The sequence below is a fragment of the Bradysia coprophila genome, unplaced genomic scaffold (genome assembly GCF_014529535.1).
Source record: "Bradysia coprophila strain Holo2 unplaced genomic scaffold, BU_Bcop_v1 contig_358, whole genome shotgun sequence".
NCBI classification, from domain to species: domain Eukaryota; kingdom Metazoa; phylum Arthropoda; class Insecta; order Diptera; family Sciaridae; genus Bradysia; species Bradysia coprophila.
Window position 1 is genome coordinate 3,703,691 of NW_023503616.1, and position 17,739 is coordinate 3,721,429.

The window sequence follows — 17,739 nt, forward strand, 5'->3', positions numbered from 1 at the left end:
GATTCTATCTGCGGCTTACGAGCACGGAATTATGATGTAGTTCATCGTGAATACTTTGATAATTGCTTTCATCGTTGATGCGATATTTGCTGCGTTATTTCAATGAAGACCAGTATTACAAAAATTTTGTTTCTCATCCGAGGCAAAACGTTTTGGAGACATTTTTAAATTGTCGCAAAATGTTCGTTTTAGCAGATGGCATTACGTTATGCCATGTTGAAATGATACACACATAAAATTCATATAATTCATATCAATGTTCTCTATTACGTTGAACTAACTTAAATATACAATTGAATTTAGCAGTTTACTAAATTTTTCTCAATTTTGATGGCTTGCATTGCGATCATATTGTCATCCATGCGATTCATTGCGGTCATATTTTCCTCTTTGCAATGCACTGCGGTCCCTTCGACTTTGCATTGCAATGGCGTCATATTTTCATCAATACGATGCATTGGCGTCATATTTTCATTCATCCCCTGCATTGCCGTCATACTGTCATTAGCCCCCTGCAATGCGATCATACTGTCGTTCATCCCCTGCAGTGAGGGCATACTGTTATTCATCCCCTGCATAAAGGTCATACTGTCATTTATTGCCTGCAATGAGGGCATACTTTCATTCATCCCTTGCATTCTGATCATATTTGGATCGATCCGATGAATTGTGAGCATAGTATCGTCGATTCGCTCGTGTCTGACCAAGTGTCTGATGAGCGACTGCTTTGATGCCAGCAATTTTGCACACTTTTCACACTTGAAACGCTTTTGTCGGATGGGCGCTTGATTACGGTGTGATTTGAAGTGACGAATCAAATTCGACTTTTGCTTAAACGTCTTTTGGCAGTAATCACACTCGTACGGACTCTCACCGGTATGAATTCGAATGTGAAAGACCAATGACTTGCTTTGGGAGAATCTCTTGCCACATATTTCACACTCGAATGGTTTATGTCCTACAATAGGTGAAAGTGAATTGTTATCAGTTAAAAAGACGAAAAATAATCAAAGAACTTTCATAGACTACATAGACTACGCATGGACTAGATTGTAAGTGGTATAGTAGCGATTCATCTTATTCTAGTTTATAGAATAGACCAAAAACGATGAGACGCAGAATATCCTCTCTCTCTCTATCAGTCTACATGAAAGTTCTTCGAGAATGACTGCAAAACATTTACCTGCATGTCTCGCTAGGTGTACTTGCAGCGATGATTTTTGAGTGAAAAACGCTTTGCAATTCTCGTATTGGCAAACGAAGCGCCGTCCTTCATGTTCTCGTACATGCCGCAGCATATTTGCTCTGGTGCTAAACTCTTTTCCGCAAAGGTGACACTGGGTGTCCGCTGAAGCGGAATTTCCTTGATCCCAATGGGATGTCGACATTGTCGGTGAATGGTTTTTCTGGAATTGTGATCTGTTATCATTGGACAGTGGGTTTGTCGTTGAAGTCATATGGTTGAATTTTTTCATCTTCGATTTGGGGCCAATTTTATGATCCGAATTGATATTCTTCATCTTTGATTTGGGACCGATTTTCGGTGCCGCATTGATATTTATATTTGAATAGTCATATTGATATGGCGCCATGGTCATGTAAGGCGACTCATATTGAGGAGGCGGTGTAGGTGGTGTCTGTTAAAACAATATTTAATAGAAACAATAATTTTTAACAACTTCAGGATAATCTTACCTCGACTTTAACCATTGCAGAGAAGTGTTCCGTACTATCTTCGCCATCACTGTTCTGTTTGTTATAACAGAAAAATTATTAATACCCAGACAAGTCAATTAAACTTTCATGTTCAAGTTACCGCAAATGTGTCGCTTTCTCCGGGATTCAAGTCAACAATTTGGTACGTATCACTTCCGAATAGACCAACATATTCTTTAATTTTCGCTTTGGACGAATTGAACTTCTCCACAAATTCGTGCACAAAGTCCAGTTTCATCATACATTTCTCGCATAGAGGCAGCGGCTCTCTGTACAGTCCAATAATCTTCAACAAAATAAAAAATATAAATTTCACAAAGCGAATCTAGGAAAATGACAACAGAATCTACTAGTTCAAAGGTCGCTTCTCACGAAGCGTAAGTGTTCGAAATCATAGACATAAGCTTCAAGATGTTGGCCATTTAGTGTCAATTGGATGAAATCGGTCGATATCACCACATTTTCATATCTGTTAGCTTGTGAGATTAAGGGAAAACAAACGGAAGGCTACTCAAAACTGAAGTAAAAGTTACAATGATAACATTCATGTTTTCGGGGAAATGACATGCGAAGAACGTGAAATAGATTTGTATTTCGAAATCTCAAAAATGTGAAATCTACCAGTTCATAAAAGACATAATAGAAATTGATGGAGCGGCTTGATTGTTTCAATTTGCATTTACGATTTGATAGTCAAATGGTATGGTTCCCGGATAATTCTGTAACAAATTATCACTGCAGCGTTTCCCGTATATCGACCGTATTTCAGCAGAAAAAAGTAATTATCAAACGATGTCTAAAGGCAAATAAATGGTCACTTGTGTAGCCAAACAATAAGCCTTTGTTGTTTCGCCCTTATATTGTTTATATTTATGATTAAATTCACCTCGTTTGAATCTCCAATGTATTTCAGTTTTTCGATTTGTTGTTGATTCAATTTCACAAATTCCTCCTCTAAATCGTCCGGCTCCCGCAAACAAACGCGACACATATTTCGAATGCTCGCGAAATTGTCCATTTGTGAAAAAATGGTTTAAAAATAATATAAAATAAATTGGAAGATTTTTATTTCTTTTTTTTACTTGTATGTATCCTCTAAAATACAATAGACTCAATAGACATCACAAGTGTCTTCTTACTTTTGCACAGATTTGTTGACGAGGTTTTTTTTTGATTAGCCGTCTGTCATTGACATTATTTTTCCCAGTATATAAATTCGATAGATTTTTGTCGCAAAAAAAATCAATAAAAGAAATCTTCATTTTACCTGCTAGATTCTCTGCCGTAATTCGCATGTCGGACTTAGTGCAAAATTTAAACAAAAGAATTCTTTGTTTAAATTTAGCACTAAGTCCGACATGCGAATTACGGCCGTTCTAAAATACAAACTTTTCGAGTTAGTTTACATTGACTGAGCCAACCGATAGAACTTCAACTGTTGAAAATAATAAAAGTCTGTGAACTCAGTCATTCAACGTCGTGACATTTCCCATTTTCACGTATAAAAATAATAGATAAAATGTTCAATTTTACATGGTGTACCTGAGTCAAAGTACGTACCTTTTATACTTTTTAACACTTCTTTCAATGCAGATCAGCATATTAAATCCTGAAAATCATTTAATCTGTTCGTTGAGCTCAGCCTCGTCTCGGATCACATGGATCATATTCATGCGAAAGCTGGACTGTTCAATTCTATAAGCCTAGTTTTCCAATGACTTTTACGTATTAAATCGACTTCGTCTCGAACCATTTACCATTCCTCGAACATAAAACACCCGCCTTTACAGTTCTTGTAGTACAAATAACTAATATAAACCAAACATATATGTATGTATATTATCACTTTGTTTTCGTTGGGTTAGTTACCGGCGTTGCCGGCATTTTTTCTCATTTATAGTTTCTGGGTAATATTTACGCAGAATTATTTTGGGTGGGACGGGTATTGAAAAAAAAAACAACAACTGTCAATCAATGTTATTGTTTATCATTCTTATCATCTTCGCTTATGATAATTAATAATTTATCGAAAAAGTAACTAATGTGTTTATGACTAAAAGTTATAATTTTGTGCCTAAATTGTGTAAGCTAACGATGCAAGATTGTTGTTCAAACGAACGTTATTCCAAATCATTTTTTGAAGTTTTCCGAGAAGGACTCTCTTTTAATAACGTAACGATTACATTGCTTGTGATTTTCGTGCTGTTCGTTCTGAATAAATTGCTGAATTGATGTGATATACGTTCTGAATGATGGTAAGTTAGATGCTTTCACACAAATATTCTTAATTTTAGTTTTTTACCAATTGGTCCATTTTACTTATGAATCGTTACAATGAGCTTTGCTCACCGGCTTTTTGCTTCTTAAGTTTTCTATAGTAGAAAATAGATTTAACCTTTCCAGGTAATATTTCATCGTAAGCTTACAGTGTTATAGTATGAATGGTCGGGACACAGCACCTGCACCTAACCTAAGCCTAACCTAAGTATTGTAATAATAATTAAGAAATCTGTAATCTGTTACTTCATTTGTTTATCTCCTAATATTGGATTAAATATCTTAAAAGGCACCGGTACTTAGCTAGAATTGTAGCCTACATTTGTGTGCCTCATATTTCATTTTTGATGATATCTTTCCATCAGAATCCTTTTTCAAAAAAGTACGACAGCAAATCCGACCACGAATGTGTTAGCTTTCAACAGAAAATACATTTGGTTGTAGTCGTTTGACCATCTGTGAGAAAAGTGAGCAATTTAACGAAATTTTCATAATTTTCTCAGAGCCGGTCAAACTGCTACAACCAAATGTATTTTCTGTTGAAAGCTACCACATTCGTGGTCGAAATTGCGGTCGTACATTTTTCAAATAGGATTCTGATGGAATGTAAACTAAAAATCAAGTATTTAAAAATCGCGCTATGTATGCTTTTCAGCAAAGCACCGATGCCTCTTAACTTGGTTCTCTTGATAAAGTAGTGTTGATGTGGCTGATTAAGTGATTACATTTTGCTTCTTACAAGTAACAGTTATATACAGTGAACATGTGCACTAATATCTAAATCTTTGATCCTTTGCTCTAACAGTTTGTCCGATCTCTATTTCAAAGACTCTCCAAGTTGTTTTGGGTACGATCCTCACCTGAGTGAAGTGTACATACTTCAGATGATTGTGTTTAATTTGATAGTTTAAATTTAAAAAAAAATTAATTCAAAAATCAAGAGAATTTCCTTTTTTTAAGCTTTCACGTTGTTCACAACTAGACCTATATTTTTGGAACTTCAAAAGTGATGAACTTTGGCACTGACTGGTGCTGATTTACAAGCAAAATGTTCTTATGAACCGGATATGCAAAAGTTTTTCCATGAAATTTTTACAGAGGCCCCTCTTTAAGAAAAGCATCTGTGATCTGGCCTCATGACGTCCGGTTAATGTTGTCTTTATATGGTTTTTAATTTCTAAATTGTTAAAATTATTTTAAATTGATTTTAAATAAGTTGACTGCGTAATTTCTAGCAGTCCTGTCTATTCAATCTCTCCGCATAAATAAATAAATATTGTGCCGGCATCATGTGAAGGATCGAAACATTGCCATTTGCGACGATTGCAGATCATAAATTAGATTGAACATTAATTTATGTATGGAGAGCAATTACTGCATTCTGGTCTGTCTATCCTTTATTAGAATTTGTTGGTCTGCTAATTGAAACACAATAACAAATTCTATTCATTTATCATCGAATCAATCCACAAGAACAAGAATAACTAGCTATACATAACAACACTGTTTGAATACATTTTTAAATTGGCAAGTCAGCTCAATTTTATAAATTCGAAATACATGCTATACATAGAGAATACAGAGAATAAATTCTAAATTAACATTGACTTAACCTTGGCATTCATCAAGGACATCTCACATAAAATATTCCAAATGTCCAAAATACTACGTATACCATACCTATATGTTTAACAAGCGATTACATATACAAATTCATACCGACGCTTGTGTAAGTTCTAACAAATTTGAACACATTTAAACCAAACCACATTGACTTCTTTAATATAAAAGTAAGAAGAAAAAAATAACAACAAAATAAATAACATTTCTAGACAGACTATATTGTATGTATAACTGGTCAAATTGTTATACTTAATAGCCTAAGTGAGGAGGACAAAAAGGAAAAATAAATAAAAAGAACGAACCAGAATAGGGTCTTGAAGAGATTAGGGTCACAATAACTTAGAACTTATTTTATTGTTGCCGATAAGTAAGATTTTTAATTTTATTTTACCACTCCGTTCAAATGGCTTACAAACTGAATTTTTCAAAAAATCAAAATATAGACAACGATTTCTGTTATGAAAAATTTCTACTGACGCTAGGCAATTGCCTAAAATCGTTTCTTTCATCAGAACATTTTACATGCTGAACTGTTATTACCCGTGGTCTGATCTTTTGACACAATAAAATTGTTTGGTGGTAGTTCACGATTATTTTTTGATGTCTTGCTTTTGCGTTGTTATCGAAATTGTTGTTATACCCATAGAGAGAGAGAGAATGTGGTTGAATTTGTTAAGATTGTGAAATGAAGTATATTATTGAATATGGACTTAATGTATTCATATTTACAAAAAACACCTATCTCAGGATTATTGTCTAAGAATGTTAACATTTAGGGCGTTCAGGTTAATTGGCATGTGAACGATTTTATCCAGCATAGATCAGAAGGTATTTTACTTTTGATTTTTGATAACAACCTTATACAATTAGTATGATGCACTTAATACATAAAACGGCGGATCTATGTTTCCTAGCACACACCAGGAAACTACGTATTTGCAATGTCTCAGTCTAAAGAAAATCCTTTGAAAACTAGAAAATTCTTTCATCAGAAAATCTTTAAAATCGAAAAAAAACCTCAAAAACTAAAAAAAAATCTTGGAATTCCAAAACAAATCTGCAAAACTTATAAAGAAAATTATTGACAATCCTCAGAAAACTTTTTGGGAAATCATTTTTAAACGAAATTTACAAATATCCGCCCCCTTGGTCTCTACTATATCGTATTAGTTGATTGTTACATTAAGAAAACAATTATGAACCGATTACCGACTGAATTATAGCAAACAATTAATATAATTGTACTGTTGGTCGCTGTGCACGTACAGAATCTCTGTATCCACTGTTCAATAATTAATTTTTGTAATTATTCCATTAAAATTTATAACAGATTGTTATTTCATCAAGGACAACAAAAGTAAGGGGTAATTCGTCTAATGCCATCATGAGTATACGAATCTTAAAGTTATAGAAGTATAAGATTTCATGTCACTCTGTTAATAACAGTTAGATCACAAGAAGTAAAGGATTCAATAATCGCATTGCTAACAAACAATTTCCAAATTATTTGAATCGAATACATTTATTGTGTGAAATCTACAATTATCATATTTGAATTTGAATACGTGGCAAAATAATATCACCGTTTTTTGCGCATAAAAGAAACTTACAATAAATATTTATTTAAATTTTTAATAGAACGTGATCTTAAACAAAAATGGTATTTGTGCAAATTTGTATGTGTACGGGAAGGAAAGGCAAACATTCAAATTTTTAATCTGGAATGATTTAGTCTAACTTGTAATTCATATAGTCTATGTTGTACATCGAAATCTAGTTAGGCTAGATATAATCCAAGCTTTAAAAGTGATGAAACTTTATTTCGTACCACGACTCGATAGTTATCACTAATCGACAATGATGTTGTTTAACAAATTTACATCCGTTCCACCCAATCTTAAATAATATCAATATAGTTACACCCACCCAACAGCTCTGTCATTTTTGCACATTTTTTGTTTAATTTCATTTAATTAAGTTTTTTTAGACAATTAAAAAAACTATTTTTACTTCATCATTTTAACAATTTTTTTTTGCTGGGTCATTATGTTATATTTCTCAACTTACTTGTTATTCTAATCTCTAATAACATTCAAATTGCGTATGTAAAGCTGAATACTATACGAAATTACATCAAAAATATTCATTTTGCTTTGCAGGAGCTAAACCAAACACGTGCCTAGAATTTTAAGTGGTTCAAACTCTTTTTTAGTCTAATCAGCCATTAATAATGATTACATTGCTACGATGTTTTTAAGTAAAATTTTAAAATGATTTTTATTATGTGCCTTATGATAATGTCAAGTGTATGTATTATAATTTAAGCAATTCTTAGAATGAAAAGTAAAAAAAAAAATGAAAATAAGTTTAACGAACGCTACCTTTATGTTCACGCTGCGTTGTCGAAAGTCGAAGCATTAAATTAAACTGAATATTGAAAAATTGCTCATAATGTTTCTCTCAATTTATAAGTGACCCAATGAAGATGTCGATTGAACTGGGTTTCCTCACCCAAACTTTTGTAAAGTGAAATTAGGCACATACAGTAATTTCCAAAGTTTCAGTTTGTAGTTATTTCCATGCATGTGTGTAATGTTTAATCTCCTTATATGCCAATAAATAACCAGATTTGACTATCTTTCTTTTTTGTTACTGAAATGTTTTTTTTATATTTCCCCCTTAACCTGTATCAAGTCAAGTCACTTTATCAGCACACAAGTTCATAATTTTGTTGAATTCAAACAAAAGTTTGCTCATAAAGTTAATTATATACTTGAAAAGAAAATCTGTGTATGAATATGCATAAAACAATAATCTTTAAAGTTTTTTTTTTGTCTTAAAAATTTTGATTTCATTTGGTTAATAACTCGTTTTACCATACATCGAATATTGTTGTATAGTAATGCTATAAAACTTAATGAACTGACGAACAGAGACATTGATCATTTGTATTGCCAGAGAAAGTCGAAGAATTTGAATTTTATTTGCTTATTTTAAGACTTTTTCAAGGTAGCCTCGAAGCTTTTTTTTTGGTAGAAATTTGGAGTACGTAAAACGATAAATAATACGTAGACCGGCTAAGGTCGTAGCAAATTGATTGCTTAGATAAACCCCGTACGAGCCCGTATACCTAGTGTACCCCTAGGTATTTGAGTAAATTTAGTAAAATATAAAATTATTATCTTTCATTAAAAAAAAGAGTTTTCCAAGTCAACTCATGTTCTGCGACTAGTTAACACAGATGAAGTAAAAGATTTTCAAATATTAGGCATCGCTTTAAAAATAAGAAGAAGTTACAGATTTCTGCCATTTCTAAAAGATTAACATCGAAGTTCAAACACTCCACTCTACTCTCGCCAACACTTTGCATATTTTTATTTTCTTTTTTATTTGTGGGCGTTCATATAAATCTTTCCATCTGCCAGTAAATTCCACCAGTATGTATATGAAAACATTGGTTTTAATCATAATTATTTGATCATGAAATGACTTGATCAATATTTGAACTTAGAAAATCTGCTCAAGTCTAGAATTAATTTGTTTTATTATCCTGCACAAAAATGTTCATCTCCATAGAAATGTACCATCATTTCTTTGATGCACTTGATGCAGTTCATCTACTTCTTATGTACAATAGTAATATAGCAAATACCAAAAACTTTATTAATAGTTGATATATATATGTGGTTTTCGTATGGAGTGGTTACGTTTATGGTTATTATGCAATGAAAAATAATGTAGGTGCATTGAACTGAATACACTGTCATCGTTGCGTTTTACATATTTTATTGCAATTACGCATGCAGTGAGCATTAAACGGTTTACAAAACTATATCCACTGAATTTATTAAAAACCATTTTTTTCCTCCTTCTATGAATTGATATTAATAGAATCTCAATTAATATACAATAAGTGAATGCGGATAACACGATAGATGGCTAACGTTGTAGAGCGTCGGACATGCATTATGATTAGTATAAAAATGCGATTAGTAATTGTTTTGTAATATGCAAATGCGGTTAATTATAATAAACTGATAATGTGCTAGGCAGAATGTGTTACAACTTTAGCACGAGCTACGACACAGATAAACTATCGATGTTTTTGAATGAACTCTAATGCCCTCTCAACGAAAAAACGGGAGATTTCAAATGAATTTTAAAGTTCTTTCAAAATAATAAATATTTCTGATGGATTTTCTGTTGAAATGATTAGAAGATAATTATTCACTTCTGACGCAAAATGACTTACATAGGACTAATAGTTCATCTTTACAAGACAACGACGACAAAAATGAGCGATTAGCTCTGGCTGATATTCCCTTATATAGCAAAAAGATGAATAAATAGTAACTGAAAAAACTGTTGCATCCGGCTCCGGCATGTATCACAGTATATATATATATATATATATATATTATCTGCGTAGTATGATAAGCAAGTAAGTAAGTTTTGATACTAAGCAATATTTGAAGGAAAAGAACTAACAGATTTAATCTTACGATCGCTAATGAAATTTCACCTTTTTTGGATCCTTAGGGAGAAACTGTTTTCGATACATGTATCGAAACGGTATCGTCTTACGCGTTCGAAGTGAGATTGCTAATCCATTTCAAGAGTAGCTATCCGCGAATCTTCCAAAAGAGATAACTCCGTTCCATCCGTTTATTTTCCGAAGCAAATTTATGCATAAATCTCACTGTACTAATAATGCTTATAAAACTTAAAAATATGAAGTTCACAATCAATCCAAAACTTTTCTGTTATCTGGTAATCCATTTATATTCAAAACGACGATCATCAGCATTTCTTTTACTTAAATTCAATCGATTTAAATCGTTTGTACTAAATTTAATAAGTTACATTAAAAATTGGCACCGAATTTCTCTTTCTATGTGCATAATCATCTGTGCCATCTACTCCACAGTTCAATACATTGTTGCTAATTCTGTATATGTATTCAAACAGACGAAAAAAACTTGTTTGTTTGCGGTCGGTACGATTGTAATAATTGTAATGTGGCGATGTAGCAACGATATTTTCTACTGTATGATTAAGATTTCTTCTCAAGTTTTCGTCAACATGCGGTTCTGATGCCGGCATCTCGTAAATAAATAACATATATAGCATTCACATTTCACATAACACATAGAGTAAATGAAGTCTAGCCCAGTTAATTATCATTTAAATTATAAAATGGTTGCATCGTCGTGAAGAATAAAAAATCACATCTTTTATAGGTTAAATTATTTGACTTGTTGAGACACATATTATGTTGAAATGTTAACGCTGATTTTATTTAGCAGTCGGAAAATTCTTGTACGCGTTCGTTGTGCGAGTAAGTGTAAACGAATAAAAAGAATTTTCTTAACTGTCTACACCAAAACTGTTTATTCAATTCAATTTTTCGTTAGTTTTTGAAAAGAAGCAATTACAAGGAAATTGATTCAACAAAATGCAGTCGGTACCGCCCATTTTTTCTCAGATTTTGTTATTACAAAACTTACCTTGTCTTCAACTGTACCTTCCTAATATACAGAAGCAGCACCATCATTAAATCTGCTACTTCTATTGTTTAAACTATATTCATAAAGTCTTGTTGCTAACTCGGACTTCTACTGAAATTGTGCGTGTACGATGAGTTTTCAATCTCGACTTCGACTCGGGTTGACATTTTTCACATACCTTCCGCAAGGTTTTAATTAAGCCACATGAGACGGGATGATCCGGGGACAAATTCCGTTTCAGAAAATTTCACATCAAATTTTTCTAGCATTCACTCAATTTGGGTCATTGCAGTGCGTTTGATGGCTGTAAAAAAATGCACACTAAAGTTTAGTGACTAAATGACTCGTATGACATGACGTAACCCAAATAAGATGAATATTGTGTACTAACGGCCTACATTTAAGAGAGATATCAATTAATCATCTAACTTTCCTCAGAGAATATTTATAAACTTGGTTTGAAAGTCTCGTTAGACCGGTGGTACAGACTTCATTTCTTATTGGCAGTATGCAGGAAAAGGCTGTTAGTGTCTCTAAAAAGCTAGTGTTACCTTTCGATATTTAATATAGAGTAAAAGATTTCGTATCGAACACTGAAAGAGTTTATTTTTTTAAATGTACACTGAAGGAATTTTGAAAACCGACACATTTTCTGTTTCTGTGTTTTACTTGAGTTTCGGATTTCTCTATGTAAAAATACATGCAAAATTCACAAATCTGAAAATATGACGGTCTTCAAAAATCCGCAAGTGTATTGAAACGGTTAAAACTAGTGAGGAAAACATAGATAGACCTCCATTTCGAACAATTTCTTCGATGTTCAATAAAAAAATAAAAAATTCCACTAAAAACATATTTCAACATCAAAGTACAGAAAAAAAATTGGAATGAAGTTCCACTCACTAACCATTTTAACCATTTCGATATATTTTTTAAGAATAGCTATTCTATTTTTCGATACGAAGTCCTTACTGCATATTTTTGAACATACATATAAATTCCGACAAAAGATTGCGCTAAACAAAATCAGAGCTCATTGATTTTTCTGTCGTCACTGTCGATAACAGATGACCTAAATTCAAACCTATAAGTTCATTAAGGTTTCTCGGGAATAGGCAAATAGAAAACTAAATTACTTTTAATATACAAGGTTTATATTTGAAAAATAAATGAGGGGGAAAACAGCAGTAAGTCCACAGTTCAACTGAAAATATCAACAAGTCGACACAATTCAAATTCTTCATTTTTCGCTAAATTCATAAATAATGTAGAGTATGCCGTTTGCGTACCTTTTCATAAAAAATACAAACGACAAGAAAATCAGATCGCCACATCTGATGCAATATAAATATGTGTCTATCACCAAAATATTATTTGGTTTAGCGTTGCAACACAGCAACAATCTAATTCTGTTCTTAATTTTCTAATTTTCCTCTCTTTATTAGAAGACCTCATTTTCGTTTCACTCTACTTTAACTTGTCTAACTATTTATTTATTTTGAATCGTATTGCCACAACGTTGTTTTTGAGTTGTTGTTGCTTTTTTTTCTTAGCTGTTAGATTATGTTCTTTTTTCTCGTCAAACGTGAGCAAGTATTCACTTTGTGTTATCAATGTGAGTTTTCATTTATTAAGTTAATACTTCAAATTGTTCACACACATCATATGGATTTTACTTAATAATATTGTTTGACTTGAATGTATTCGGTTGTTTTACACTTACACGAAGAACTGATGTTGCATATGTAGATGATGATACCAAAAAGGAAATGAGAACAAACTCTCAATCTCATTATAAGCCTGCGCAAGTTTTATTATGTGTCATACGTAACGTCACGATTCGATTTTATGTGTGGTACGCTACGGAAAACTCTCACTTGTTGTATCACTTTTATTCAAATGATGAAAAACCTTTCTTTTGTTCAACAAAAAGTTTTTTTTTTTATAAGAAATGCTTTACTGATATTTAATGGCTTGTGGTTGTAAGTAGTAGCTACAAAGGGAGCACATTTAATTTGTTTTACTGCAACCGAAACATATCCAATTTGAACGGATAAATGACGATACCAAGAGTTGAATAAAAATGTTAAATTTAAACCAAAATGTCCCGATCTAAGGACTGTCATTGCCTTTCTTACGTATAATTGAATTTCAAAGGGTTTGATAAGACTTTGACTATTCCAGAAAGTGTCTTCAAGTTATAATTTGATAACTTAGGAATGTAGACGGATACAGCAGCGAAGACGAGACATACATATTCGAAATGAATGAGAAGAAAATTCTTACTGTAACGGAAAATTTTCGAAGTAGTTGCGCGATCTAGAGTTCAATATTTGTGAGAGACGGAGACGCCGTGCAAGTTTTCCTTCTCAGTTGTATGTGCTCCACATTTTTCATTGTTTCCAAGCAACGCTCTTACAACATTGCATGCGCAATGGTCGGACTTTTCTGACTTGCGATTTGAAGCTCACTTCCACTATGAATGAAATTTGTAATTCTTGTCGTTGCTTGTATCATTGAACTTTACATTTATATCTAGACTCTACGAAACATGCATTTACTCAATGTTAATATGAATTGGAAAAGACATTTTTTTAGGATTATTGCACAGGATAATCGTTTAGCATTTAAACGTACAATGAAAATTCGAATTATGTTTGACTTTCACGCATTACATTAGATACTAATATTACACTATGATGGTTCACATTGATAATTATGGTGCCCTATTTTTGAGCACAATGTGGAAAAATTATTCAGTGCTACAATTGTGGTGACCCAGTTCATATAAAGCTAATCAGTCAACCCAATTTTTTTAAATTTTATTTTTTATGTTTTTAATGGCGTCAATCAGTAACTATTTACTATTCAATTATCACATATTTATGGCAGATATTCTGATCGTTTGGGCTCTGAATTTCTAATGAAGTACCTCTTCATCGCTCGTAAGGTTTGATAAAATTTAATTTGCTCCACTTTCGTTAAATTAATCTATTAAGTTTCAATGTATATGCTTTTAAATATGATCGAATTGGAATTGGTTGCGTACGATGTCACTTTAAATACTGAAAAATAATCCATTTGTAATTAAAATTACAATCAAATAGAATTCTAGGTCCAGCAAAAATCTATGATTCGTTGCATTAACTGATTAGGAAATAGGATGGAATCTACCTTCACCAAAGAAAATATTGTCTGTTCTTGCATCAAAAATTTAACTGCAAAGATTTCAATATTGACAGTCGGAAAGACGAATAAATAAACAATAAAAATATACAGCACATCTGAGAAAAGATTGTTATCTACTGTTTGTTTAATTCAACAAATATTTTATTGAACGGAAGACGACAAGATGAGAAGTAAAGAAACCGGCTGGCCGGAATAAAATATCTCATTCGTACCTTAGCAATCTCAAATTAGGTTTAGAGTTTAAGAGAATCCCGTCCATGGAACAATGTTCAAAGAATCAATTGCGGTACACAACTAATTTCCAGTCTTATCACACACAGCCATTTTTATTTATACATCAAAAACCTACAATATTCTCGGATACAAAATGTTTTCCGATTTCATTATAAAAATTAATTTATTTTTTATTTTCGTTGGTTTGGTTATTCTTTTTTTTACACATTATACCTCGGCAGACGCGAGATGGTATATATAATTGTTATATATGCATTACATGCGTATACACATATAATCTATATATACGAAACAACCGCGATAGTATGCTCTTGTGTACAACTTACTCAAACATCGCAAGGAATTTTGATTAGTCTCTTTTTGCCTTTGGAGAAGAGAAGTCAAAACTTTATACTTCTATCAGCCAAGTCGGGTTTTTTTCTATACCAACACTAATCGGGCATTTTGATTGTTGAATGACGATTAACGATTGTATTTTGACTATTTCTATTCTTCCTTTTTTGTTATCCTTTGTTTCGAATTGTAAATCGAAAGTCGACAATTCCAGTTTTCAGTTTCGATGAAAATTTGACCGTACAGTGCTTTTCGAATAACTTCAGTCTGACATTTTTTTTAACATATAGAGATGAGAATGGATATTTTTGTGATACAACATGGATACTCGGGGTGCAAATGCAATATAGAACAAAATTTGAATACAAATGTATTTTAACTAAAATTATATGAATAAAAATATCAGTTTGTCGAAGCGTTGCAGTAACAGTTAGAACCAACTTTTATCTGATAACTTTTGATAATATTCAACAGCCAAGTGTAGAGTGTACTCATTTCGTAAAATTTATTTTCGGTTTTGGTAGTCTGTGTCTTTGGCTGCTTCGAGACGATCGTGTTTACATATAGCATTATTTTCAGTGCGTTTTTTTCGGATAATTATATAAATTGTGTGTTTACGTCTTTTTAACTGAAAAGCTGTTGTTTTGTTTGGTTGTTAAAAATTTATTTTTAATTTTTGTGAGTTTCTTTTTTCTTTCATTTAAAGAAGAAGAAAAAAATCAATTGAATGTTTATTGTTATCTGTGTTGGTTACTTTAGTAATTTATAAATAAAAGTAATTTTGCGTGTATAACGAAGTTGTACATCCAAAACAGGGTGCTTTTCGACTGACACAATTCAAAAACAAAAAAACAAATTCATCGATACGTATTCCAAAACGTATACGATATCCATTTTATACAAAATATAGTTAATTCATTATAATCTGTGAATAAAAAATAGATTTTTCTATTATTAGAAAAAAAACGTGTTTTATGTGTTTGATGTGAAAGTGAAAGTAATTTATTAAGCGACAGCGAAAAAAATAGATTATTTATTGCTGGCTTTTGATTTTGTTGCCATTGAGACTCGTTCAATTAAATAAATACTTTACTGAAGAGAGAGAGAAACCATCAACATACTGGTTGTGATCGACCTGGAAAATACCAACCAATACCAACAACAAAGACATTCAATTTCGTTTGGTTTGATCATTTGGCTGTAATGCGCTTACCAACTAGACTGTAAACATTTTTATCCAATATTGGCACAGGTTGGTTTATAATATTTTATTGTAAATGTCACTTTTTAAGCCGCTGTTTCGTGTACATATATTATGAATTGGAAAACTGGTTGCGTTTTTTTATCGTTTATAGACAACAATTAGTTCAAGGTAGTTTATAAAATTGCATCACATTAGTATATGGTGTTGTGTTCTCAACCATACTTTTAAGTTTGGTATTTGTCTATTGAAAATATGGTTTTAATTGCATATTCCAATTTGCTGAATTTTTTTTTTTAAATGTCTACGTAATGAGCTGAAATATTTACCGATATTCACCGTCTTTTTTGTGGTGAGAATAATTTGACCTTTATCTGTTTAAATTGTAATCGCTTTTGTTAGCAAATAATGTTAGTCAATGTTGACACTCCGATCAAGATTTTATTGGTATATTGTTCTGTCACTGTCTGCACATCCAAGATCAAGGCCTGACAATATTTTAGAAATCTTAATGAATTTTGATTTTTATCTTTGAAGACATATTTTTTTTGACTTCATTAGCTTATTCTTCTCATCGCTGTCGATAGTATATGACACGTAACAATATCGTTGTAACAAATTTGGAGGCGACAGTTCATTATTTTCATATTTGAGACTGATGAGTTAGATAGAGACAACTCCCTCGATCCTCAACATCAACCAATATTCACCTACAATACAAATATATTCGGTGAAAAAACTGGCTTCGCTATTAGAAGTGATAAACTAAAGTTAAATAAAAATTTAAATTTCTAAAATTTACCCAGAACTTATGCTGTTGGGGAAAAAATATTACCTGATTTAATAGTCCTTCAAAAAAAATGAATAAGTTTTTTTTCCCGACATCCTATAACATTCAATCACACATGTTTTCAACAGCTGAATTTTCATGTCTTTTTATTTTTAATCGTGCGTAGGATTCAGGTAGAAAAAGAAGTTGTATGTACAGGACTTTGATATATGCACACAAAACGATTAGTTAAATATTAGTGGAAGATTACGTAAACGAGTTATGGGTAGGCCTAAGCTGAAAACAAATGAATAAAAAATTGTTGATCCTAGCATTCCTACAATCTTCGTATCGGTTCTTATTATTGTCGTAGTATAGAGAAAACTATATTATATGCGATAATAGTTTATATTTTAGTATTGAAAACTGGTATGAGTGTTCCAGGTTGCCGACAATCATCGGTGTGTTTCCGATTTGAGATTTGAAAATTATAAATATTCTCTTAAAATTCATTAGACCGTTTTAACTATGCAACTCATGTTCAGACAAACAATGCAAGTTAAACGAATCAAACAGGTAAATAAGGTATGAGAGGGAATCAAAGCAAAGTTGAGAAGAAAACAACAAATATCCGAAATTTCAAAATGTTAACCAATGGTTAATAACCATGTCATGTAGAAACTAGACGAAAATTGGAACTCTTAAAAAATAATAATGGTAACAGACGGCAAGCATATCACCGGCAAACTGTATGCAAAATTGTTGGTTCATCAGTTCTAACACGCATTTTGCTATACTTGTATTTATATTAAAACTAGCGAGACATCTTTGTTAACTTTTGTCGCCGCTGACGATAACAGATGACATAATCGATGAAACTACACCTCTAT

General features: G+C 32.1%; 2 protein-coding genes across 5 annotated transcripts in view; one reads left to right on the forward strand and one right to left on the reverse strand.

Annotated features, from left to right (window-relative positions):
- Positions 1–238: 238 nt before the first annotated feature.
- LOC119081271 (zinc finger protein 62-like) lies at positions 239–2,887 on the reverse strand. Of its 3 annotated transcripts, none has more exons than XM_037190025.1 (6): positions 2,603–2,867; positions 1,817–2,002; positions 1,696–1,749; positions 1,184–1,637; positions 603–958; positions 239–572 (listed from the first exon to the last, which is right to left on the reverse strand). In XM_037190025.1, the coding sequence occupies exons 1-6, from the start codon at positions 2,732–2,734 to the stop codon at positions 300–302; spliced, it is 1,455 nt and encodes a 484-aa protein (XP_037045920.1). In that variant the 5' UTR covers positions 2,735–2,867; the 3' UTR covers positions 239–299. The 3 variants fall into 3 exon arrangements, with proteins under 3 accessions (XP_037045920.1, XP_037045919.1, XP_037045918.1); XM_037190024.1 differs by having other exon boundaries at positions 239–506; positions 537–958; XM_037190023.1 differs by having other exon boundaries at positions 245–958; positions 2,603–2,887.
- A 787-nt stretch (positions 2,888–3,674) lies between these two features.
- LOC119081273 (solute carrier organic anion transporter family member 74D) overlaps positions 3,675–17,739 on the forward strand; it is a 34,333-nt gene continuing 20,268 nt past the window's right edge. The window contains exons 1-2 of one of the 2 annotated variants that reach the window (XM_037190026.1): positions 14,903–14,953; positions 15,695–16,131. The gene's annotated coding sequence lies outside the window, so the exon portion shown is untranslated. Of the gene's footprint in view, positions 3,972–14,902; positions 14,954–15,694; positions 16,132–17,739 lie in introns of those variants that run through there. The other variant, XM_037190027.1, reaches the window with a different exon arrangement.